Source organism: Myotis myotis, unplaced genomic scaffold, assembly GCF_014108235.1.
Source record: "Myotis myotis isolate mMyoMyo1 unplaced genomic scaffold, mMyoMyo1.p scaffold_m19_p_9, whole genome shotgun sequence".
Classification (NCBI taxonomy): domain Eukaryota; kingdom Metazoa; phylum Chordata; class Mammalia; order Chiroptera; family Vespertilionidae; genus Myotis; species Myotis myotis.
The window spans coordinates 50,321,268-50,348,795 of record NW_023416401.1 but is presented as its reverse complement, the minus strand read 5'-3'; the positions used below and the strand labels follow the sequence as shown (position 1 = coordinate 50,348,795).

The 27,528-nt window shown below is 37.9% G+C and overlaps 2 protein-coding genes across 17 annotated transcripts in view; one reads left to right on the top strand and one right to left on the bottom strand.

Annotated features, from left to right (window-relative positions):
• Nucleotides 1-3,270, bottom strand: part of PIGN (phosphatidylinositol glycan anchor biosynthesis class N) — a 78,288-nt gene extending 75,018 nt beyond the window's left edge. For 6 of the 10 annotated variants that reach the window (XR_004969952.1, XM_036322119.1, XM_036322124.1 and 3 more), the window contains exons 1-2: nucleotides 3,098-3,270; nucleotides 808-954 (exon numbers count right to left, since the gene is read on the bottom strand). The gene's annotated coding sequence lies outside the window, so the exon portion shown is untranslated. Of the gene's footprint in view, nucleotides 1-807; nucleotides 970-1,606; nucleotides 1,631-3,097 lie in introns of those variants that run through there. The other 4 variants (XM_036322120.1, XM_036322123.1, XM_036322121.1 and 1 more) reach the window with 4 other exon arrangements.
• Nucleotides 3,271-3,472: 202 nt separating this feature from the next.
• RELCH (RAB11 binding and LisH domain, coiled-coil and HEAT repeat containing) overlaps nucleotides 3,473-27,528 on the top strand; it is a 96,785-nt gene continuing 72,729 nt past the window's right edge. For all 7 annotated transcript variants that reach the window (XR_004969878.1, XR_004969877.1, XM_036321553.1 and 4 more), the window contains exons 1-2: nucleotides 3,473-4,253; nucleotides 21,347-21,436. Coding sequence is in view for 5 of the 7 variants with exons in the window: in XM_036321553.1 (XP_036177446.1) it covers nucleotides 3,728-4,253; nucleotides 21,347-21,436 (616 nt within the window). In the remaining 2 variants the exon portion in view is untranslated. The remainder of the gene's footprint in view (nucleotides 4,254-21,346; nucleotides 21,437-27,528) is intronic.

Sequence of the window (27,528 nt, the reverse complement as noted above, 5' to 3'; positions counted from 1 at the left end):
CAAATGTTCACCAAATAAATTATTTAGAATTATCACTTCAAAGGTACATGTAATATGCACTACTGCCACTAGAGGCTACCTTGCTTCTCTTTTTATGCCTCCAGAACATAACACAAAAACTGTAAAGATTCAGGATACATAAAAAAGAAAAAACACACCAATTTTATGCTTAAGTCATTTACTATACATAAAATTACAGTGATTCCAAAATACCATCTTTCACATACTACTTATGTTATTATGGCCCAATACATGTATATTAAGCAATATTAAGCAATATTATTATTATCTTCAAACAGAATCATATTTTATTAAGTTTTACTGAAAAAGGCTCAATCATTTAGACACCTCTCAAAATAGGTGAGTAACTATTAAATTTTAAAGGACACATACCCATGTGCCAATAAAAATTTATGTTGGTGGAATACTTACTACACACTAAAAAACAATAAAAAGTTAGATATCTCTAAAACTTTAAGTCAACCGCAACTTGCATTTAAAATTTTACTTATGGTTATCTTAGGACTATTAAAGCCAAAATAATTTTTTTACACACATAAAAGATTGAAGTGCTTGGGAAAAAAAGCAATCTGTCACATTTTCATCACTAAAATACAAACTTCAATGATTATTCTGATTACTCAATGAAACACTAGCTATAAAGACCTACATTAATGTAAATCTTGCTAAGTAAAAAAAAAATTGCCAATATATTACTAATAAACTATTGTTAAGTAGAGACCAGCAATTATTAATATTTTAAGTTGATAAATAAACTTCTATATCGTAGAAAAGCAAGGTACTTACACAGAAGACTGGCCAGTTGATTTGTTATGAGTGTGGAAGATCACATAAACAAGTCCATGATTATAGGTTATAAAGTAAAATCAGGAAACTACATTTTTACAGGAAGCCAATCATGAAGAAATTCTACATCCAACTTCTTACAACTCTCTGAGGAAACAAAATCTATGTTCAACCTATATTTTAGAAGTCAGACCCTAAATTAAAGCTATGTCCTTTGGGCCCTACTGTTTTTTCCAGTTAATATTTGTTTTATTTTTAAAAACCTGTTGAATATTTTCAACATATACTAATATTATATTAATTGATAACCAACTATAACAACATTTATGGTATACCAAGTACCAGGCATTGTGACAGCACATTCCTAATCCTGTGTACTTTCATTATCCCCTTGACAAATAGATGAGTGTGAGATGAGAGAAGTAAAGTAACTTTTTTAAGGTCTCACAGCAAATTATGGTACAACTGGGATACGAACTTTGGGCTCTTAACCTGATAAGAACAATCCTCCTCAAGGACCTTAAGTGCAGGAAATTTCTAAAATTCCCCATTAGAGAGATGGAAACACTGTATATAAACTATTCATTTCTAATCATGCCCTTCCCAAGCCATTCCTAATCCCCCCATGACTCCATTCCAGAAATTGGTTCCATTTTCAATCTTTCTGGCAAACTCAGTTACAATAAGGATCAGTAATCCTTTCTGTCAAGAAATATGTAACAAGCCCTAGCTGGTTTGCTCAGTGGATAGAGCATCAGCCTGCTGACAGAAGGGTCGCGGTTGGATTCCGGGCACATACCTTCGTTGCAGGCTCGATCATGTCCCTGACATGGTTGGGGCGCCTGTGGGAAGCAACCAAACGATGTCTCTCTCTCACATCGATGTTTCTCTCTCTCTGTCTCTCTCCCTTCCTTCCACTCTCTCTAAAAATCAATGAAAAAATATCCTTACAAAAAAATATATTTGTAACAGGATACAGCATTAGTTATTTTTAATACTATTTTCCTAAAATGAGATTTTTTTTTCTGTGTTTTTCTTCAATATATGTCTCAGGAAAATATTTAGAATTTGAACATTAGGACCTAATGTTCTATTTTTTTTTTAAATTCCAAAAAACTTCTGGCAAACAAAACAAAACAAAAAAAGCTTCATTCAAATTAAAATTTTAGTTTACTGAGCCTGGGTAAACTGAAATTAAAGCCTACATTTAACTGTTGGCATCCCTTTACATGTAAGCCAATAACCTGGCCTAAGGTTACATAAGAATGCTCTATTTTAATTTTTCCACAGAACTAAAGGAGATACTTTACTCCTTGGATATAATATGTAACTTATCTGATAACATAATTACTGCTACCTATTTACTTTGGTCCTTAAAGGAAGCTATACAGAAAGAAAGGAAATCTTAAACCTGCAAAAGGAGCAGGTTTGTGAAGAAAATAGAAGCTCTTAGGAATAGCACTCTAATACTGTTGACTAGAAACTAATATCCCCTTTACCACCTCGAACTGTAATCAAGGACTGATATAAAAGACAAACGTTGGACTTCCAAATTTAGTATGCTTCCTTTATGTGCTAACCTTTGATAAAATCAAAGCTGTCTAAAGCCTCTACGTTTTAAAATAATTAAGTTTCACTGTCAATACCTGAACTCCAGCCTAAATGGACAAGGTGCAAGGCATAGTGAAAGAAGAACGGCTTCGGACGTGAAGGTAACTGATTTTAGTTCCTTTGAATATTTATGCGTGGAGTTGACTAAACCAGGTCAATGAACGTTTCTAGGCTTAAATTTACTTATTTTTCTACTTGATGGGACTGAATGTGATATTCTAAAGGGTCCCCTGTTGAACAAATTATGTATTACGTTCTAAGTGTTTATTGAACCCCTAACCGCTTGTTATATAAGTCGAAGCTATCAGGATATTCACAGATCCTAGCAAATCCTTTTTCTATTTACTTTCCGCACTTCCCACGCCCGCCCCCCCACCCCACCTTCGCTATCGTTTTATAGCTTAACTTGAGGGCGAGAAGGCGCTCCCTAGAAGTGCACGAAGCCGGGGCTGTTGCCAGGCCTCCAGGGTAAGCAGGCACATGGCTGGGAAGGGAAAGATGAGAAAAGAAGCCAAATTCTAACTACTGTCCTGGGGACTCGCTACACATGCAGGGGAAATGCCACCAATTAGCGGCAACCAGAAAGAAAAAGTGAAGCGAGCTAAAGAGGCAGCGACCTGCGGGCATGGGACCAGTTTCGGTGCCACCGCACCTCTGTGCACTGGTCCCCGGATTTTACCTGGGGCTTATCCCGGTCAAGCCTGATCCGGGAGTGAGGCCACCTCAGCGCGAAGGCAGGACTCCACTCTTGGCAGAGTTCTCTGCCCACTGAAAGGATCGCCAAAAGAACGTTCCTCAGTCGCCGTCATAACGCATCTCCATCACGGAACGCCCCCTGACACCTACCTGGCCAGCAACAGTTCTCGCGATAACTCTAAGACCAGCCCTCCGTAACCCCGCCTCCTCCCTATTCCTCTAGCCAATCAAACAGGAGTGGGGGCGGGGTTTTTCATTTGAGTCAAGAGCGGCTTTGCTGGCGGGTTCTGTGAACCTCCGGGGCTGGGGTGGTGCGGGCGCAGGACGGGGCGGGGAGAAGGGGAGGGTGGAACGCGCTCTATTTCTCGCGAGACTGGAGACCAGGAAGACGCCTGCAAAGCCGGGCTGCTGGTGCAGCCGCGGCAGAGGTAGTGGGTGTTGCTGCCTCTGGACCTTCTGCTTCTGAGCTTACGCCTGGTCTCCAGGTGGAGAGGCGGGACGTGGCCAGGCCCGGGCTGTGACGGTGCGCAGTGTCCGCTGAGGCGGAGGGGAAATTCAGGCTGCGGCCTGTCAGAGCCAGTCAGGGAGGTGCCCACACGCCTGACAGGATAAGATGGCGGCGATGGTGCCTGGAGGTGGTGGCAGTGGTAGCGGCGGCGTGAATCCATTTCTCAGTGATTCAGACGAGGATGACGACGAGGTAGCGACGACCGAGGAGCGGCGGGCGGGACTTCGGCTGGGTTCCGGGGGCGACCTAGATCCTGGCTCTGCGGACTCGCTATCGCCTCAGGATCCCGTGGCCTTAGGGAGCAGTGCACGGCCAGTGCTCCCTGGGGAGGCGGCGGCTGCGGTGGCACTGGGGGGCAGTGGGGAGCACCCGGCCCGATTGTCAATTGATGCGATCGCAGCTCAACTGTTGCGCGATCAATACTTGCTGACCGCCCTGGAGCTGCACACCGAGCTGTTAGAGAGCGGCCGCGAGCTGCCTCGGCTGCGCGACTACTTCTCCAATCCCGGCAACTTCGAGAGACAGAGTGGTACCCCGCCGGGGATGGGGGCGCCAGGGATCCCTGGAGCCGTCGGCATTGGAGGCGCCGGAGGTCGGGAGCCAAGCATGACGTCGGGCGGGGGACAGCTCAGTAAGTGAAAGCAGCCTGTCTCGCCCGCAGGGTGGTTAGGGCTGTGGGGGAGGGTGTTTCTGGGCGGATACTGAATATTATGGACATTTTTTAGACAGTTGCAGGGGGTTGGGGTCTTTTGCGGTGACTTCTCCCTCCGCCTGCCTTCATCCCTTGGCTGAACTTGCACTGGCTCCTGGCTCCCTAGTTGGTGTCTGTATCTATAAAAATATCCAGCGTTTCTAGTTCACTGGCTATTACAGGACTCCAGACGTCTCCCTTGCAAACTGGCTTATCGCTTTAATCATTTTTCCCTTCTCTCCAATTTCCTGAATCGCCATTACCAGGAAATAGTGTTTCTTAAACTGTTCGCTGTAATTTGACCGAAAGTCAAGAGCAAGAAAAGAATAGGAAATATTGTTGCTCTGTCCCCACTAAAGACCCTTTGTCTTTGGGATGACTTCTCATTCCAAAAAAAAAAAAAGATGGGGTTTTCAACTGCATGAAATATGTTCTCTTTCAATATACACAATTTAATTAAATTGCTATGCCTTAATTTCAGTAGTTTCCAAAATGACAGGAAATCTAATGAGCAAGGTAGGCAAGTTCAATCTGCAGTCTATCCTAGTCCCATCACGCCGAAGCTTTTTTAACCTGCATAAGTTAGAAATTTACTTTTTTTTACTTGTTAAAATCATTTTTAGCAGCACAGAGTAATCATTTTCCCCATTCATCATATACCATATTTTTAATTGAATCTATTGGGGTTACATTAGTTAATAAAAGTATATAGGTTTCAGGGGTACAATTCTATAATATTGTGTGTACACCATTCCAAGTCATGTCTCTTTCCATTACCACTTACTAGGGGTACCACTTAATAATGCAGATTTTATAATCAAAGAAAACATGATAACTTCAAGAGAAACATCAAAAGTGCTTTATTCAAAGTAATGTCCGGCTAGCTACACATTTCCCCTCTTTAGGTAATTTGTAGATACTGTCCCAATAGGACTTTTCTTGTTTTGAGGCAAACCATTCAGAGACCCAGTTTTCCACTTCTTTGTACGTTTTGAAGTGCTGCTTAGGAAGTGCGAGTGCCATCAATCGGAACAAGTGGTAATCTGAAGGAGCATGGTCTGGTGAATATGGCAGGTGGGTTAATACTTCCCAGACAAGATCTTTTAACGTGTCTTTAACTGGTTTTGAAGTGTGTGATGGTGCGTCATCATGAAGCAAAATTACTTTGTCGTGTCTTCTGGCCCATTCTGGTCGTTTCACGATCAAAGTGTGATTCAAATTGATTATTTGTTGTCAGTAGCAATCAATATTAACAGTTTCACCTGGTTTTAGAAGCTCATGATACACCTTCCTGATCCCACCAAACACGGAACATTGTCTTCTTTCCGAAGCAATTTGGCCTTGCAGTCAATGTTGATGGTTGACCTGGATCAACCCATGGTTTTGTGCGTTTGGGATTCTCGGAATAAATCCACTTTCCATCGCCAATGACAAATCGATGCAAAAAAGACGTTCTTTCATGCTGTTGAAGCAACATTTTACTGATGACTTTTCGGTTTTCCATTTGTCTCGTTCAGTTGATGTGGCACCCATTTTCCTTCCTTTAAAATCTTTCCCATTGCTTGTAAACGATCGGAAGTTGTTTACTGAGCAATGTTTACTCTTTCTGCAAGTTGTTTTTGAGTTTGACACGCATCTTCATTCAATGCTTGTAATTGTTGGTCTTCAAACTTTTTCAGTTGGCCTGGACGTTCTTTGTCTTTCACATCGAAATCGTCACATTTAAAGCGTTTAAACCAGCGTTCACAAGTATCTTGAGATGGAGCATGTTCACCATAAGCTTCCCGAAGTATACAATAACTTTTTCTTCAAAATAAAGTAATGAATTAAAACTTCCTGCAAATGTCCTTTTTTTGGTACGAAATATGACATTTTTAAGTGTAAAAATGTCTATGATGTTAACACCTTCAGCAAATTTGACATGAAGTTTTGAAGCTTGTCAATACAACAAAATAGCACACATATCAAATCGCATATATATCAACATATGTGTAACTCCATGTATTGAAAAAAATCCACATTATTAACTGGTACACCTAGTATTCCTCCCTTTACCCTCTCTTACCAGCCCCATGCCCCCCGTTCCCTCTGGTAATCACCATACTGTTGTCATTCTATTAGGGCTGGGGGTTTTTTTCTTTAGTTTTTTTGTTTTTTACTTAATCTCTCCATCTTTTTCACCTAGCTCCCCTCCCCACCCCCTCTGACAGTTGTCAGTTCATTAGATTCCACATTTAAATCATATGGTACTTGTTGTCTTTCTTTGAATGGTTTATTTCTTTTTTTATTAATTTAAAAAAATTGATATCAGAGAAAGGGAAAGGGAGAGAGACAGAGAAACATCAATGTGAGAGAGAAACTTCACTGCTGAATATACCCAACCAGGGATTGAACCCGAAACCTGGGCATGTGCCCTGACCTGGAAAGAAACTGGTAACCTTTCAGTGCATAGAGCAATGCTCAACCAATAGACCCACACAGGCCAGGGCTAAATGGCTTATTTCACTTAGCATAATACTCTCCAGGTTCATCCATGCTGTCATAACAGATAAGATTTCCTTGTTTTTTATGGCTGAGTGTTATTCCATTGTGTAAATGTCCCACAGCTTTTTTATCCACTTACCTGCTGATGGACACTTAGGCTGCTTTCAAATCTTAGCTATTGTAAATAACGCTGCAATGAACATAGAGGTGCAGATATTCTTTCAAATTACTGTGTTTGGTTTCTTGGGATATATTCCCAGAAGTGGAATCACTGGGTCATAAGACAGTTCCATTTTTAATTTTTTGGGCTAACTCCATACTGCTTTCCACAGTGTTTGCACCAATCTACATTCCCACCAACAGTGCATGAGTGTTCCCTTTAATCCACATCCTCGCAAACACTTGTTTGTTGATTTATTGATGATAGCCATTCTGGCAGATGTGAGGTGATATCTTATTGTGATTTTAATTTACATTTCTCTGACGATTAGTGACACTAAACATCTTTTCATATGTCTATTGGCCATCTCTGTCTTTTTTGGAGAAGTTTCTGTTCATGTCCTTTGCCCATTTTTAGTTGGATTGTTTGTTTTTTGGTGTCAAAGTTTATAAGTTATTTATAAATTTTGGATATTAACCTCTTATCAGATATATCATTGACAAATATGTTTTCCCATTCAGTGGATTATCTTTTCATTTTGTTGATGGTTTCCTTTGCTGTGCTAAAACCTTTCAGTTTGGCCCTGGCTGGTGTGGCTCAGTTAGTTGGAGCATAGGCCCATGTACCAAAAGATGGCGGGTTCGATTTCTGGTCAGGGTACAATGGGAATTCATACAGGAAGCAACTGATCAATATTTCTGTCTCACATTGATGTTTCTCCCTCTCCCTCTCTCTCTCACTTCTCTCTAAATAAAAAATAAATTTAAAAAATCAATAAAATTTATTAAACTTTTTAGTTTGATGTAGTCTCATTTATTTTTTTCTTTTGTTTACCTTGTAGTATCTTAGCCAGAGGTATGCTGGTTTCACTTGAAGGAATGAGCTTTAATAAAAATTGGACTTATTTTCTTAGGATGAGCCTAGTTTTTTGTACAGTAGAGACAGTAGGTGGTCAAATGGGGAAGACAGGTAACTTCTGCTTTTCAATGATGGATTTCTTTTAGGCAAGGCATTTACCATGCCTTCACATTTTTATAAGGCAACTAATTTACCAGGAGGCAGTCACATGATTAAATGTGATAAGTTCACTTGTGAGCCTACAATCTTTTTGTCATCTTCCTCCATTTTTAAAATGTTCTGTTTCATGATACTACCTACCCTTTCTTAGAGCTCTCAAAGAGTACATATCTCATTGTGCTCAGTGTTCCTTTTTTAGTATTACCAGTGCTAAAATGTCATAATTACAATCTTTCAAAGTTCCCATCTTTTTCACTTTACAAAGTAGTTCCTACCTGTTAGATTGGAATTGGATTTAGTGCTTCCCCTGGTTACTGGGAGAGAAAATATCAACAGAATATTTATCTGTTGTATAACTGTCATTTTTCTTGCCTATGCCTTTCCAGTACTTTTAAAATTATTATTAGTTCTTGTAGAAATTTATTCAGATATGTTCACTGCCTAGTACAGTAGTTTGAATATAGTTGGTGTTCAATATTTTACATTGATTAATATATTTCTTAATTGTGTGATCAGTTAAGGATTGTAGGGATACAGAAGATGTATGATGCATGTTCGTGATGGAGAGGCAAAACTAACACATGAAAGAACTCTAGAATAGTCTTCTGTGCGACAGATTATAGTGTAAACAATCAGATATAGATAAATCATTATCGATTATGGTACTGAAATGGCCTTTGTAGAGAAAGTAAAGTTTAAATTTGACCCTCAAAGATGGGTGAAATTTTGACCAAATAGTGACTTTATTTTTTGGCCAAATTTAGACTTTTTATCCTGAGTGAGGAAAGGAAAAGGAAATGAGTTAAAGAAAATATTTATTTTATATTTTTCCTTGTTTAAAGCATCTTCTGGGAACATGTTTACCACTATCTGACTCTACACTTAATGAAGTGTTTCCATTTGGGTAGCTCTAAAAATGCTGATTGATGTTTTAAGCCATTGTGGTACTTTGGCTAAAAGGAAGCAAGATAGGGGTATTAATCAGGGAAAGCAGACCTCTGTCAAAAATTAAAATTACACTTTCTGGTTTTCAAACAAGAAAGTTAGAGGTGATGTTCAGAATGTATACTTGTTTGTTTTTTAAAAAACTTGGTTGAACGAGAACCTTTCAGAAATTGGTGTAATTTTCATTTTGTTTACTAGTATTTTTAGGTCTGAAGCTAAATTTGGTGAATTTGTTTTTTTGTTTTGTTTTTTAATGGCTTTTAACAGTGTCTCCTCCCATGGTTGTATGATAATCAACTGCAAAAGAATATTTAGCATGGTCTAAAAATACACTGTTAAGTATAAATTACAAATATCAATTGAGAAAGGGCTGATGGGGGGCAAAAGTAGGTTTACAATTGTGAGTAAAGGAAACAGTTTATTCATGTATTATTATTTATTAATTATTGTGTTATTCATACAAACAGCCATAAACTACTGTTGCCCCACCCTTACATTAACAGCCTATATTTTTCTTATAGGTAGTTGTTTTTACTGGCTTCACCCAATAAGTACCGTGAGAGTTAATGATGAATTATGGTTTCTAAATTATTGATACTAAAAACATACTTGTTAATATATAAATAGTGTCTTGCTATTTGACCATATTTTGGATGCAGTGCCTCTTTGATAGACTTTTTTGGGGTTTGTATAAATTTTGGATTGATCTACTTCATTTAACTCCCTTATCATATGAGTATTTGTTTTAGAATTGCAATTTTTTGAGATATAATTAAAGAATAATATTGTATTAGTTTTAGATATCTATATATATAAAAGCCTAATATGCAAAGTGTCCCTTTGGGAGTTTGACTGACCAGGAGTTCGATTGCTCATTATGATGTGCGCTTTCCACCAGAGGGTGGCGCGGAACGAAGGAAGGCCCTAACTGGCAGCCAGGGAATGGAGGCCTCAGCCGGCAGCTGACAGCCGGCAGCCACTAGGGACCCTACCTGTGCACCAATTTCATGTACTGGGCCTCTAGTATAACAGTGATTGATATGTGTGTTTATTGTGAAATTATTATTACAAGTATAATTAATGTTCATCACCACACATTGCTGTATTAATATATTGGGTATTCTGATTGCCTTTGAGGAGAGAAACATTAGGGACATGAATGTGTTATTTCTTTTAAAATTTTGAAGTTTATATGAAAAATGTTAACAGTTCATATTGGGTGGTGGTTATATGGTGTTGTCCTTTGCACTTTTCTTTTTAAAAAGCACTTAAAACAGTATGAACAGTGCTTTGCAAAATGTGCATGTGATTAATTATGGCAAAACAAGGAAGTTTTGTAATGGAAATTGACTCTACAGTTCCACCATTAATTGGCACCTAATCCTATAATCTGTGCAGTGTTACAGAGTTTGGTGTTTGGGAGACATGAAATACCATCTTCTCTCAGATATATGAACACAAAGATTATATTTTGCATAATAACTTATTTCTTCATCTGTGTCTGACTTGTGTTCTACCTTTTCTGTTACCTTATATTGAATATTAGTATCTTATATATCATCTATTAAGTAAATTTGCAAAAAAAAAAAAAACAGGATTAAAAAATGTCATTCTTTGCTGACAAACTAAATGATTACATATGTACCAGTTTATTCTCAATTTCCTGTTATAAACTTGAGGATCAGTTCTGTTTGGAATAAGTTAATAATTCTTAGTATAATCTTGACACAAATTTCTTTTAGGATATATTTACCATGTTTTAAGTGAACAAAACTACTTTATACCAATAGTTTTTTTGTTGTTGTTGCACTGTATTTGTATCTTGTAAGTATTCTGTATTTGTGTATGAAAGTAGAATTATCACTAGAAAAGGACCTACAGAAGTCAAAAGTTTCTAATTTTTCTAGTCATGAGTACAGCTCCTTATTATAAGCATTCTTTTACCCACCATGGTAAGGATTTAAGTTTGTTTTTTTTTTTCCCTTCAGGGTTAGATATGTAAGGATGGTTGACCAAAGAATGTAAGGTGGAATGGTGAGATTTATGAATGTTAAAATCTCTAGTCACATTTTATCATTGTTCTTAAAGATCAACATTTGCATTTTGTACCCTTTAATAAGTTACAATAGTAACAATACTGATTTTTGTTTACTAATTCTTTAAATAAGATGACCAAAGGTAGCCTGTATTGATAGGTGATTTATGAATCTATGTTCTCACTGGACCCTTCAATTTCCCTTTCCATTTCTATAATTTGTTATAGACATGCTTGTTTGTATTGAAACACTTGAACCAAGATTTATTAAAATACCGTTTTAAGTAAAGGCATTAAAAATTGAAAACAACCTAAATGTTCAACAGTAAAGGATTAATTAGTTTAAATATATAATCTACATATACTGATCTGGAATGATCACCAAGTTATAAATTGAATAAATTAGGATGCAGCCAATATGTATATGTTTTCATTTATGTATAAAAAAGGAAGAAATTTGCATATGCCTGGCATGTTTTGAAAGGATACATACAGCAGAGTCTAAACAATGATCGTTGCTGCAGAGGAGGATTGCTGGTTGGGAGATGTGCACAGGCACTTACTTTTTATTTGTAGGTCCTTTTATATTTTACCACATGTCATCTCTTAAATGGCAGGACTGGGATTCCAACCCAGATCACTGACTTCAAAGTCTGCTCTCTCTCTCCATTATACCACAACTACTGTCTTATGTCAACTTTGAGACACAGGCTCAGTAAAAGTTCTCAGATCATTTTAGTATATAATCAGGCAAAGTATTTTAGTAATTCATTCAGAGTACATATATCTTATTAACTCAGTCAGAATAGTCAGTCATCTTAATGCAGAAAGCTAGTCAAGTAATACAAAATTGATTGTTTAGAAAATAAAGTGATGCCAGTCAGGGAGCGTAAGGAAGCCAACTCATTGATGTTTCATCAATGTTTCTCTCTGTCTCTCTTTCTGTTTCTCTCTCTCTAAGGATATTGCCTCTCACCATGTCCTTGGGTGAGAATTAAAAAAAATAATATTAAATAAACTGTAGCAACACACTAAGGCAAGGTGAATAATCTGCCTAAAGCATCAGTTAATGTCAACAAGGTGTCTATACTGCACAGCACTCAACATAATCCAAATCAGGAAATGCACATACTACATGTGATTGTAGGACCAACTAGCTTCAAATTAGAGCCAAATATAGTCACCAGTTCTTCTGATTGAAATAGTTTTACAAGCCTGAATTAGTTTGCCATTCTGCAAAGTAGGGGGATCACCTTAGGGGCAAACCTGCCCCCCAAATTCATCTCACAATAGCAGTGAGGATTCAGGCATCTACCAAATCATTATTTTTCTCATTTATAAGTTTAAGGCATTGCTCTCTTTTTTTATCTTGAAGCTTTGCTGCATGGTTACATCTAAGTGTCTAGTCTAATCGTGGACCATGACTAAGTCTCAAGGAGGAGACCACATAGTGCAATCAGGGGTGTAGCCTTCTTCCAGATTTTCCTATTATTTCAGAAATTCCCAGCAGTCAGAAATGATGTTCATATGTTTTTGAAACCAGCTGGTCCTGTTGTAGATGGATAGGTTGCTCAAAGTAGTGACATCATATTTTCTGTTATTTCTGTCAGGTTCTATGCTTGAGTGCTGCCTTAGTTCAAGCCTTTAGCTCCCATCTGGACCATCAGTTTTAGACTTATAACAGTGCATTTAATCTTCATTCTTATTTTTACTTGATTTTAGAAGCTATTTGTTCCTGTCACTCCAACTAAAATCTTTTAAAATTACTTCCTCCTGTTCAGTTGCTTCCTACTTGCACAACTGTGAATAGTCTGCTTTCTTTCATTACTGTGAAATGCAGATGTAGTGGCCCCTCTTACTGGGGTTGTTATCTGCAAAAAGTGGCACAAAATAGTGGTCAAAAATGTTAAGTATCATAATAACTATTGTTATTAATAATCCTCCTCTTTATCTGACAACTATTCATATGGTAAAATCATCCAGCATTATAGAAATTTAAGTGAATGGTTTGTCAATAAATTTGTGTTTAAATCTCTTCCTAAGTTTAAATCTTTTGGCTTTAAAGTTGAACTCATTGTGGAATCTTGTGACAAAGAAAAGATGGACTGCGAACTGAGAGACTAGAATTCTACTCCTAGCTTGCTCACAGATTAACCTTTAACATAAAGTGATCTGATTGAATCATTGTTATCTGTGTGCATGACTTAATTCCAGTGGTTTATAAGTTCATTTGAGGCAAGGACTTTTATCTTTCTACTCCCCACCGTGGGTTAGTAGGTATTCATAGAATTCATGAATACATAGCTCAGTTTTGCTCATCTTTAAAGATGAGAGTATTGGAACCTCTCTAAGATTACTTCTCACTCTCAAGTATTTTAAATACAGGATCAGTGAAATGAGCCCAAGCATCAGAAAAGAGTTGAGGATCAGAAAATATAAATGTGATTTTTGCCATTGACAGATCTCTAAGATTCAATTTTAATTTAAGTGGGTAGCATTAAAATGCTTATACACAACCCCAGGTTTTAAAGTAAGGTAAATTTATTATCTTTATTTTTTTATTGTCTAAAGTTTTACATATGTCTCCTTTTTCCCCAATTGACACCCCCCCCTCCCCCCCGCCCGAAGCTAGCCCCAGCAAGCTCCTACCACCCCAGTGTCTGTTTTCATTGGTTATGCTAATATGCATGCATGCAAGTCCTTTGTTTGCTCTCTAACCACCCCCCTCCCCTACCATTTGTCTCTGCTCTGGATCTATTCTTATTCTTAAAATCATGTTGATCGTTAGATCCCATATATGAGTGAGATTTATTATCTTTTTTATTTATTAAACTTATATACTATACATTTCTTTATTATTTACCATGACATAGGTTTTTTTTAGGCATGGTTCAATAAATGACCTTTACTGAAAGAATTAGAATATAAAAGTTAATTCCTTAATACTATATTTCTTCCTATTCTTTAGTTGTGAATTGAGTACTTTCAAGACTTTAATTATAAAATACACTATTATAAAATATTGAATTTTTTGGAGAAAAGATATCAAAACATATACAAAGAAATTCAAACAGCCCTAGCCAGTGGCTTAGTTGGTTGGAGTGTTGTTTCATATACCAAAGGATGGCAGGTTTGATTTCTAGGTTGCGGTTCAATCCCCACTGGAGACACTGATGGATTTTTTTTTTTTAATCTCCCTCTTAATCTCTCCCTCCCTTCCTATCTCTCTTAAAAAAAAAAAAAAAAAAAAAAAATCAGTGAAAACATATCCTTGGTGAGGGGTTGAATTTAAAAAATATTCAAACAGTATAGAGTGTGTAATGAAAAATTTTCATTTTACTTCTCAATTAGTATTAATAACTTACTGTATACATTTACAAAAACATATAAAGCACATATAAGCATATGCAACATACCTACATGGACTTTTATATTCACATCTTTAAAAAATTATTTTTTAATATTTTACTGTACCTTTCTGTCAGTAATCTGGTACACAGTAGTTCAACAGATTTTTTAATTGAATTAACCAATGCTCTTTATTAGTCAGCAGCTGGTCAGTCTTCCTGATACATTTAATTTTTAAAGTGCTATTTAGTTTCCATAAAAGATACCTTTTCAAGCATCTGAAACTAATTTTTTTAACTGATATAAAATTTCATTCTGTCATCAGTACTAAAGTGTTAAATGTAAGTATGAATAAGACTATTTACATGCATGATTTGTAAAGTCAGTCCACATGACTTACAGTCACACTGTATAATGCATTTAGTTTTCAGACTTAGTAAAACTTACATACAGGTTTTACCGGTTTATGGATTATGATGAAATTCCCTGATCATTCAGTTTCTGAGTTATAAAGTAAATTATTATTGAGAAGTTATATAGTCCTGGAATTTGAAGAAATGCTGATACAGTTCATGTTAGAATATGTAGCTTCTTTCTTTTTTTAACAAATATATTTTTATTGATTTCAGAGAGGAAGGGAGAGGGATAGAAACATCAATGATGAGAGAGAATCATTAATTGGCTGCCTCCTACATGCCTCACACGGGGTGGGGGGGACACACGACGTGGAGGGGTGAGGATCATCAAGCCGGCAACCCCATAGGTTCATGCTCAAGCACTAAGCCACGTTGGCTGGGCTGTAGCTTCTTTCTTAATAAAAGAGGTTAATTTTTCCAGATTCTTCTTTTATATTAGAGTATTTGGAAGGGCATTTGCTTGCCCTAGAAAAAAAAAAATGTGGCTACATCTAAAGAAGCATACTTATCTTAGAGCTATAATATTGCCTTATATAACTCTTAAATTCAAAGTACATTTTATTTACAAAATCTGTTATTTGGGTTAGTACAATAAAAGTTTAAATTACTTTCTTCATAAATAATTATTTTCCTGACATGGTGGAATACATTTTAATGAATTACGACATGAATTTTATGACATCATAATTATTGTTATTTAAAAAGTATTGTGGCTTTTTTTTTCTTGGAAAATAGAAAGTATTGGGGCTTGGAACTAAAAAAAAATTTAGAATATATTTTTCAGTGGCCATATTAATGCTGTGTTTTAATAAAATTAAACTGTGTTTGCTTTCCTCAAGGAATTTTCCTATTGCATAGGTGGTTTCTTTCAGAGTATAATGGAGGGATAATGTATGGTGATCAGCTAGGCTCTACCTATACCTTTATGTCTGATTAAAAATATTAAAAAGAGGAAGAGAAAGAAATACTTAGAAAACTAACATTAGATGGATACTTCACATCATAAAAAATATTTATCTGAAATCAGCCAACTTCAGTACTTAACATTCCATGAACATCAGGACTGACTAAAGCAGTGAAGTCTGGCATTACAAAACCAGAATATTGGTTGATGTAAGTTCATCCTATTTGATGTACATGTTTAAATATACAGGTTAGAGACATCAGAATAAACTCATGAGTAGCTAAGACATGTGACTAAGAGCATTGAGTATGGTATGCAAGTAGAGTTTCTGGTTAGGTCAGTAATGGCCAGATAAAGTAATATATCTAGAAAGTCAAGATGTTAGATACATGGTCAAAGAATGTGAATAGAAAATTCACACACATACCCCCAAAAGGTAGATGGCCAATATGTTTTTTAAAGAAAGTGCAAGTTCACTAGGGATCAAAGAGATGCCTACGTAATTAAGATATAATTGTATAGTATGTTAAATTGGTGTGTTTAAAAATACTGATTGACAACGGCTATTATATGGTGCTGATGAAACTCAGATTGCTATGTATACTTATTCTGGAAATCAGTTTAAGCAATATGTATCAAGGATTTGTGCACTGGTGAGGGGCGTGGACTACGGGGATTGGGCCACTGTGGGAACACTGCTCATCCCAGTCTGCTGAGTGGTTGTGGACCTGCCCTCTAAGCAGCTGCCCCCTAGACCAGCATCTTCTGTGGAGCCAGAGAACTCGCCTCTCCAGGGGACCTAGTCAGGGCCAGGCCCAGGAACAATAGCACTGAGAGGCAGTGGAGTAGGCCTCAGTCCTGCGGCGGCAGACACGAATCTGCCTCCCAGCCTCCATGGTCAGCTCTGTGAGCCCTGCTGTGGCGCTGCGTGGCCTGCGGGCATCCGGAGGAGGTGGCAGGGAGCAAGGAGGAGGAGCCTGGGGTTGGCAAGGAGGCAACTATCACAGCCCAGGTTCCTGCCTGTCAGCCTGGGGTTCGCAGCAGTTGTAGCTGCTCATCCCGATCAGCCAAGCAGCACTCCCACTGTGGTAGCGCACTGACCACCAGGTGGCAGCTCCTGCATTGAGCGTCTGCCCCTGGTGGTCAGTGTGCATCATAGCGACTGGCTGACCAGTTGTTCTGGTCATTCTGTCGCTGGGCTTTTATTATATAGGACTAGTGGCCCAGTGCATGAAATTTGTGCACGAGGGGGGAGGTTGCCCTCAGCCTAGCCTTCACCCTCTCCAATCAGGGATCCTTTGGGGGACATCCCTCTTGCAATCTGGGACCACTGGCTACTAACCACTCTCCTGCCTGCCTGATAGCCGCTAACTGCCTCTGCCTGCCTGCCTGATTGCCCCTAACCTCTCTGCCTGCCTGCCTGATCACCCCTAACTGCTCTCCCCTGCCAGCCTGATCTTGCCCCCAACTGCCTTCCCCTGCCAGTGTGATCTCACCCCCAATGGCCCTCCCCTGCCGGCCTGATCTCGCCCCCAACTGTCCTCCCCTGCCAGCCTGGTTGCCCCCAACTACCCAACCCCTGCCAGCCTGGTCTCACCCCCAACTGCCCTCCCCTGCCGGCCTTATCTCCCCTAACTGCCTCTGCCTTGGCCCCCATCACCATGGCTTTGTCCGGAAGGAAGTTGGATGTCCGGAAGATGGCCGGTTAACCCGGTCTAATTAGCATATTACCCTTTTATTATTATAAATAGCCTTAATGATATGGCAACTTTTCACTATATAAGCTTCATTTTTAAAAAGCAAGATACATATTATATGTATTCTATTTTTGTAAAAATATATATACATACTTAGACATGGTCAAAAAAGTTCAAAAAAGAATATCTAAAAATTCTGGGGAAAACCTTAGTGATATCTGATCTTATCTGCAATTTTAGTGGGATTGGGATATTTATTTTGTTTTCTATGTACCTTTATTTTTATAACTAGAGGCCCGGTGCACGAAATTTGTGCACGGGGATGGGGGTGGGGTCCCCTCAACCCAGCCTGCACCCTCTCCAATCCAGGACCCATCGGGGGATGTCTGACTGCCGGTTTAGACCCGATCCCTGATCTGACAGCCGGTTTAAACCGTCAGTCGGACATCCCTCTCACAATACAGGACTGCTGGCTCCTAACTGCTCACCTGCCTGCGGATCTGGTTGCCCCCAACTAACCCCCTGCCAGCCTGGTCACCCCCAAGAGCCCCCCACCAGCCTGGTTGCCCCCAACCACCACCCCCCACTGGTCTGGTCGCCCCTAACTGTCCTCCCACCGGCCTGGTTGCCTTCAATTGCCCCCCCTTGCCAGCCTGGTCGCCCCCAACTGCACCCCCCCCCCCGCCAGTCTGGTTGCCCCCCACTGCTGGCCTGGACGCCCCCAACTGCCCCCCTCTGCCGGCCTGGTCATCCCTAACTGCCTCCCCCTGCTGGCCTGGTCTCCCCTCATTGCCCCACCTGCTGGCCTGGTCACCCCTGACTGCCCCTCTGCCAGCCTGCTCACCCCCAACTGCCCTCCCCGCCGGCCTGGCTGCCCCCAACTGTCCCCCCTGCTGGCCTGGTCACCCCATGCAGCCTGCTGTTCAGTCATTTGGTCGTCCCTCACTAAACCCCCTGCTGGCCGGATCGCCCCATGCAGCCTGGTTTTCAGTCATTTGGTCATTCCTCACTAACCCCCCTGCCAGCCTTGTTGCCTCATGCAGCCTGCTGTTCGGTCATCCATCCAGTTGTTTAGTCGTGACGGCTCCTGGCTTTTTATATATTAGGATAATTTATAATATGTATATTTATGTAATTAGTGGGGAAAGCTCTTGTTTATGGTGGTGTGGTACAAAACATTGGAGTAGTTACATTAAATTTTTTTGAAGAGCTGAAAATTTTAGGTACTTTCTATATAGTGATATAGGGACTCCATTTTATAATAGATCATATGAGTTATTTCCAAGTGGGTATAGTTACAGGTCAGTGGTTTATTCCAGCCTGTCATATTTTTCACCTGTTTAAAAGATGTCTAAATAAAAAGCCTTATGAAATTTATCTACTATATTTTAAAATTTACTTCCTTTTTTAAAATATTTATTGACTTGAGAGAGAGAAAAGGGCCTTTGTGAAAAATATTTAGGAAACTGATTAACTTTATTTTGCCTTCATTTTGGAAGGATATTTTTGTTAAATATGAAATTTCAGTTGCCATTTTTCTCAACGTACTCTAAAGATGTTCCTTCTTTTATTAATAACTTTATTTAAACAATTTTAAAATTTACCTATTCAGTGTTTGTTTTCAGTATATTTATAGAGTTGTACAACCACCACCTAATCCAGTAGTCGGCAAACTGCGGCCCCTTGAGTGTGGCTCTTCCACAAAATACCACGTGTGGGTGCGCACGTACAGTGCAATTGAAACTTCATGGCCGCACTCAAGGGGCCAAAGAGCCGCATGTGGCTCGCAAGCCGCAGTTTGCCGACCACTGACCTAATCAAATTTAGATTATATTCATCACCCCCCCAAAAAAGTCTCTCAGCCATTACCAAATATCCTATTCATCCCCATTCTCCAGTCCTAGGGAACTACCAATCTTTCTTCCTCTATATATTTGCCAATTTTGTACATTTCTTATGGATGAAGTAATACAGGATGTGGTTCTTCTGTAACTGGCTTCTTTCATTTAGGATAATATTTTCTAGCTCCATCCATGTTGTATCATGTATCAGTATTTCAGTCCTTTTTATTGCTGAATAATATTCAATTATATGGATTTACATACTACATTTTATTTCTCCATTAGGTAATAGACATTTGGTTATTTCCACTTTTTTGCTTTTATGAATAATGCTGCTATGAACAATTGTGTACAAGATTTTGTGTGGACACATGTTTTTATTTCTCTTGGATGAAAGAGGAATTGCTAGGTCATGTGGTAACTCTTTTTATGTTTAGCCTTTTGAAGAATTGTCAAACTGTTTTTCTAAAGTGGCTGCACCATTTTCATCCCCAGAAGCAATATATGAGGGTTCCAGTTTCTATGGATACTGGCCAACACTTTCTTGTATTTTTATTAAAGTAAGATATAATTCAAATGCCATGTAATTCATGTACAAAAAAATCACCATTAAAGTATGTAATTCAGTAGTTTTTAATGTATTTAAAAACTTGCACAATCATCGTCACTCTCAATTTCAGAACATTTTCAGCACCCCTAAAAGAAAGCCTATACACATTAGTAGTCACTGCCCATTCTCTTCTATCACTAGCCTCTGGCAACTACTCATCTATTTATGTTTCTATAGGTTTGCCTATTCTAGGCATTTCATATGAATGGAATGGTACAATATATGGCCTTACGTGTCTGGTTTCTTTCACTTAGCATGTTTTCAAGGTTTATGTTGTAGCACGTATGAGTACTTCATTTCTTTTTGATGGCCGAATAATATTACATTGCATGGATGTACTACATTTTATTCATTCATGCATTGATGGACATCTGGTTCGTTTGTTATTGTGAATACAGTCATGCGCTACATAATGTTTCAGTCAAGGACAGATCACATACGCATAGTGGTCCAATAAGATTATAATGGAGTTGAAAATTCTTATCACCTGGTGACACCATACTGTCATAACTTAAAAGCTCATTACTCATGTGTTTCTGGTGATGCTGGTATAAACAAACCTACTATGCTGCCAGTTATATAAAAGTGTAGTATGTGTAATTATGTACAGCACATGATACTTAATAATGATAATAACTGGCTATTACTGGTTTATGTACTACTTTTTATCATTATTTTAAAGTATACTCTTTCTACTTCTGAATGAAAATTTGTTGTAGAACAGTATACCTTGTTACACCAGCAACAGTCTTATACATTCCATGTTTACTATGTCTCTTGATCATTTTTTCTTGTACTGTATTTAATGTCATTTTGTTTTGTATGGTAACATGCTGTACAGGCTTATAGCCTGGGAGCAGTTATCATCTAGGTTTGTATAAGTATGCTCTGATGTTTGCACAAGGATGAAATTGCCTAATGACACATTTTTTCAGATCTAGAATTTCCACTGGAAATTTTTTATAGTCTGTCTTTCTGCTAAGATTTCCTGTCCTTTCGTTCATTATACACTTGCATTTACTTCACTGAGCGTAATTATAATAGCTATTTTAAAATGTTAGTCTAGTAATTCTAACATCTGGATTATTTGGGGATTGGTCCCTGTTGATAGTGTTTTCTCTTGAGGCTGGGTCACAATTTACTAGTTCTTGTGTATTAAGAAATCTTGGACTGTGTGGTGGACAATATGTGTTATTGTTGTGGAGACAGGATTCTGCCCTATTTTTTCAACCTTTATATTTTTTAATAAGAAATTATCTAGTCAGACTCAATCTGCAACTCTTGGGCAGCAGTCCAAAAATTTTATTTCTTCTTTTTTTCCCTTTAGATTGGTTGGTTGCATTATGCCCTGCATGTGCATTATTCAGGAGTTAGCCAGAGATTTGGGCAGGGAAACTTGAGTTTGTTTAATTGGTGTGGGCATTTTTACCTTAGTTTATTGCTTTAATAGAATTTCTAGATCTTAGAATCATAGTTTTATTAACTAGAAATTATTGTAAATAATTGATTGCTATTATCTTATTTTGATAATTAAATAAAAATTTGTTAAATTCTTTTATTTTTCTCTTTATTACAGATAGAGCTGGGAGCATCAGTACCCTTGATTCTTTAGACTTTGCAAGATATTCAGATGATGGTAACAGGGAAACAGATGAGAGAGTGGCAGGTGAGTAAGATTGTAAAGACAGATTTGGATTCTTTGGCATTCCTGAAATAATAAAATGACTTGAGGAATTCTTTTTCTTCTTCAGTTTGGTATGTTAATATAATTATATAGTTATTATGCAAAATTATTTTATTAACTTATTGGCTCCAGGGAACATCTCAACCTGTAACTTCCCCTTCCACTGTTGCTGTGAGTGTCTGTGCAATTTGCTGAGTTCTTATAACCAACAGTTTACAATCATGTAGTTATGAAACTGATGTAAAACAGCTTTAGCCATAGTTTAATGCAAAGTTAGTTGGACCTTGGCCCTTCTCATTCCTTTGATCCTCCAAACCAGGGCTGATATTCAGGTGTTATATGCCAGTACAACTCTAATGATTGTTCACACTGGTTGTAATACTTTCATGTAGGTTTTTTAATACATTTTGTCTTGAGTTCCCCAGGTATTCCCCATCACAGCATCTCTCCAGAAACTTCTCCTGAATTCCTATGATTCAGAAAAGAAAGGGTTAATGCTTGGTACAGCAAGGGCCTCAGGACCTTGCCCATTCCAAGAAGAAGACCAACAACATTCTTTCTGGTTGCTTGGTTACTCATTCTAGTCTCCTTCCCCTCCCCACCCTCCAACAAGTTCTGCCTTCTAAGCATCACCACTGGATCTGTAGAGACTTCAGAAGACCAGTTTTTATCTGTGTTCTGCCCACCTCAAGTGAGGCCAGTTGTATTCTGCTGGGGATCCACCCTGGAATTACCAGTGTCGCAGCACTGGCTCTTTAAGTGTCAAATGGCTGGTACCTTTTTGGTGCCTCAAGGCTGTGGCTATCTGTCATTGAAATCATTCTTGAGTGCCTTGTAGGAATTGTAGTTTTCATAGGACATTGGTGGGGCTAGCAGACAGATATCAGTTAAATATTTTGATCTTCATCACATTGGTGGGCACTCCTGCAGCAAGAGGGATGCCACATGGGACAGATGGAGCCTGTGGAGGCAATATAAAGTCAGGAACACCCATAATGTGGATTCTTCTCTTGACCAACTGTTGAATTTTTCTTCCATTTACTGGGACAATTTTGTTAAAACCTACCAAATGTTTCCCATCTTGGTCTTCTATAATAATAAAAGTGTAATATGCTAATTAGACCAGATGTCCTTCCAGATGACCTTCTGGATGAAGACGGGTCTGCTAGGGAAGCCCTGGCGCCTGTTGTCGGCTGGAAGGAAGCCCAGGTCCCAGGTGCCAGAGGGAAGCCAGTGCTGGCAGCCGGGGAAAGGAAGGCTGACTTTTGCATGAATTTCATGCATCAGGCCTCTAGTTATAATAATAAAAGTGATTGCTAATTTTTACATAGCACTCCATTCTAAACACTGTGCTAAATGTATATTAAACCATTAAGTTATTGAATTATCATCCTCCTCCCAAGGAAACTTCAGTGGCAGAGCTAGGATTCAAATGCAGATAGCCCAGCAACAGAGCCCACAATTGACTATATCTTATGCTACCTCTTAGCATGAAGGATGAGATTTGACCTGATTAAAAATGACATTCAAATATATGATTTTTATTCATTGCTTGAAAATGAAGATATTGAATATTTTAAAATCTCATCTATAATAATAAAAGCGTAATATGCTAATTAGACCTGATAGCTGGATGATCTTCTGGACATCCTTCCAGATGACCTTCCGGACGAGCCGGGGCTGCGAGGGCCGAGCCCCTTGCACGAATTTTCATGCATTGGGCCTCTAGTAGTATTATATGAGTTAAAAATGATGTAACTTTTTTGGGTTCAGAAGCTAAGAGAAGATTCAGCAGTATAAGCAATAGCAATAACATTTGAATGGGGATGTCAGTGAAAGAGTTTAGTGTGGCTCTCTGTATCAAATGATTTGTCATTACCATTATGAATTTTTGTTTGTTAACCCTTACCCGAAGATATTTTCCCATTGATTTTTTTAGAGAGAGTGGAAGGGAGGGGGTGAGACCAAGAAAGATAAATATTGATGCGAGAGAGACACATCCATTGGTTGCCTTCTGCAAGTGCCCTGACCAGGCCAGGGATCGAGCCTGCAATCAAGGTACAAACCCTTGACCAGAATCAAACCTAGGACCCTTCAGTCTGCGGGTCGACACTCTATCCACTGAGCCAAACTGGTTAGTATTATTAATTGACAAATGTATCAAAACAGTAAATCTAGCCCTAGCCGGTGTGGCTCAGTGTAGACCAAAGAGTCCCAGGTTTGATTTCAGTCAAGGGCATGTACCTTGGTTGCAGGCTCCTCCTCGGCCCGAGCCCTCATCAGGCTTCATGCAGTAGGCAACCAATTGAAGTGTTTCTCTCACATTGATGTTTCTCTCTGTCTTTCCCTCTCTCTTCCGCTCTCCCTAAAAAAAAATCAATGGAAATATATCCTCGGATGAGGATTAACAAACAAGCACAAACAAAACTCCAGCAAATGTCATCTGTAATAACTAAGAATTAGCAAATCAAATGGATATTATTTGAATAGTTTTAAGACTAATTTATCCTACTAATTAATTCATTTTAAGTAGCATTCTGTTATATATAACGATATAGTAAATATTTGATATTATGTATTTTATTATATAGTAAATATTAAACACATGGTATTTTAGTTTATCAAGAGTAACCGGATGTATCTAATTTTGTTTATTGTATTATTGTTCAAATGGTTCCATATTAAAAAATAACTTCTACCCAGAAATTGGCGATATAATTCTTTTCTTTTCTTTTTTGCATTTAAACATTATTGATTTAAAAGAAAACTTTATGACCAAGCAAACTAAAAATGAAATGTTTTAAATATATGGTAGTTTTCACATATTTTCAATCTAAGGATTATACCAGTCTCTTACATTGGGAAAATAAAGTAATTTTTGATTATTATACGACTAATATGTAAGTAAATGCTGTCTTCTTCACTAGAAGAGGAAAGAAAAACATGTCATTCTCAGAATAGCTTTCAGACTTTTAGTGCTTTTGTACTATAGCCTGTTATTGAATCAAATGTGTGATATGTGTGTGAAACTTTACAAAATGTTTTAATTAATAGCAATTTTCATTTTCATAAAGATTTTTGACTCTTAGCTAACCATTGGTAGCAACTTAAAAGCTTATATCAAAAGACCAGTAATCTACAAAGGTAATTATCCTGCTGTCTGTCATTAGATCACATGTAAACCTCACTGAGAAAGAAAACAAAAATGTCTTTTTTTTTTATACCAGTCTTTGGCAGAAGGAGGTTATAGATAACACAGGTATTGAATCCATTGGTGACAGTAGATAGATACTATATTAGTTTCTAGCATCATTCTCACCATCATTTTCCTAAATTTAAAAATCCGATTTTTTCCCCCAAATCTATATAGGTGTGCCTTCAAAAAGGAAGCAGTGCACACCTGTTTATTGAGCACCTGCTCTGTGTACCTCTTAAATTTTCAAGTTTTCTTAAAAATGCAGCAAGAGAAATTTATAGTTTAAATGTTGGGATTGCCAGTCTTTATTTTAAGCATTTTGAGCATCTGCTGTGTGTTCAGACTGTTAAGCACTAGAAATAGAAATATGAAATACATAATACCTGCCCTCAAGGAATGTGTAACTGAAACATGTCTATATCTCTGATGCAGATATAGACAGTGCTTATATGTTCAGTGCTTTGGCAACAGTGAAAAGGACCTGTGAACTGTGGAACCAATAATATTCTTGTCTCAGGTTCACAGGATCCATCTTTCAGCATCAGAGTCTCTGACTTTATTTGTTCTCATATCTCTACCTGTTACTATATTACTTCTCTAGTTCACACCTTAACTTTTATGTTGGGATCTAGAGAACTACAAAATCTGTGCTTTCTGATTTGTACGAAAGACACTCCTAATGCTGGTAAGATCAGTAATGTTTCAGGTTTATTACATATGGCATTAAGTATTAGCATACTCATTTATTCAAAAAATATTTGAGTGCTTACTCTGTATTCAAGATATTATGCTGTTCTGGGAACAACAATCATATGAAGCCTTTATAAAGCTTAAATAACCTATTAGACATTCTAAAATAACATTCAGATTTTTGCTTGTGGGATAACCTGACCCCTGTTCCCTGGGTAAGAAGCAGCATCGGTAGCCCTCTCATTTCTTAGCTATTGGCCTGCTATATATATATCCAGCTTTATCAGGATTAAATAAGCCTGTTTGTCTTTTATTATATATTTCTCCCCCCCACTACAGATATTTGTACTTCCTTTTAGAAGTACTTTTTGTTTTTCTTATTTTGAACCTTACTTAAATCTTTCTTATGATTTTCTATGATTTAAAATAGGATAGATTCTCCAACAAGACTTTAAAGGCAACAAGCCTTTAATATGGTTGTAGGGTGTCATAATTTTTTTATTTTTTATTTTTATTTTTTAAATATATTTTATTGATTTTTCACAGAGAGGAAGGGAGAGGGATAGAGAGTCAGAAACATCGATGAGATGAGAGAGAAACTCCGATCAGCTGCCTCCTGCACACTCCCCACTGGGGATGTGCCCGCAACCAAGGTACTTGCCCTTAAACCGGAATCGAACCTGGGACCCTTGAGTCTGCAGGCCGATGCTCTATCCACTGAGCCAAACCGGTTAGGGCATGGGTGTCGTAATTTATATGGCAAATCATAAAGGTCTGAACTAGGATAGCTGCAGAGACAACTAAGATGAATGATTATTTAGGGGGTTATTCAAGGGTTGGAATCAGTATGACTTGGACATTTAATTAATGTGGGAGTAAGCACAAGGGCTAAGTGAAGAGTAACTTCCAGGTATCCTCTTTGAACAGCTGGGTAGATAGCGGTACTGTTAATGGAGAGAGACTGAGGAGGAGAAGGGAGAACAGATTTGAGAAGGAGATGGTGAAATTTATTTAGATAGGATTGAATTAAAAACTTATGAAACATTCAAATGGGTATATCCAGGAGATAATTAGGTAGATCTTTATTTTGGGGGAAAGGTTGAAAGGTTTCTGAATCTTCTGGGATTGTGATAGTTAAATTGTAAGCATGAATATCATCTCGGTGGAATATCTAGAAGGGCCAAGGATGACACCTGGAGAAACACCAACTTTGAGATGAGTGATAGAGGAATCTGTATAAGAGAACTTGGGCAGGAGGAACAGTAATGGAAATCATTTTTTTTTTAAGGCTTGGGGAAGGGGATTCTCCCTGCCATCCCCCAATTTTGATGAATGTAGAAAACTAAATATCTGTAAACTGGAGATTGCATCTTGCTTCATTTAATTTATTTCTCACATCTACCAAGTCATGCCTAAATAGTACTATGCCTTTCTTAATTCTCTAAACCCAGAAAGGTGCTGCTGGTACTGTCAGGATTTTAATATTGTTTTAGGGAATATATTTTTATTCTAACTCATAGTCTAAAGAAAGTTTTTCCTAGAAATGCTCATGTGATAATAAAGTATTAAAGATGGGGAAGTGGTATTTTATTATGGAGTCAAATCACTTTATATTAAGAAGAAAGTTGCAGGTTGCTTGATTCAACCCTATTGATTTGAACTCTTCAATACTGAATAGGAATGGGAGTAAAAAAATACTTGACTAACCAATGTTGCGAAAATAATATATTGAGTTTTGTGCCAAAATGAACTAAGACTAGCAAATATTTCAAGATCATATTAGTGGTATATTTAGTTGGGGCATCAAAGGATTGATTTTTTTTTTCTGCTTTGAAATTTAATACTTTGCCTTTGGTGTTTCCACGGTCACTTATACATCTCCCAAGTTATGAGAGCATGGTCTTTTAGCATCTAAATACCTCCGATTATCAGGATTTTCCAACCCTAGTTGGAAAATAACTGTTTTAACTAATCTTGAGTTGCTTATACTGACTTAATCATTAATATTTTGGTAAGATTGTAATATGCATTATTAGAATATACATACATCTTTTCAGTTATTTAATTCCAATAAAATTGCATTCAGCAGTGTTGGGCTATTATAGGGTTGTGATGGTGGAGTGAGCAGATTGTTCGTTGGTTCCTGCGGTGTTCTTTAAAAACATACACATCCTCATACATACAATTC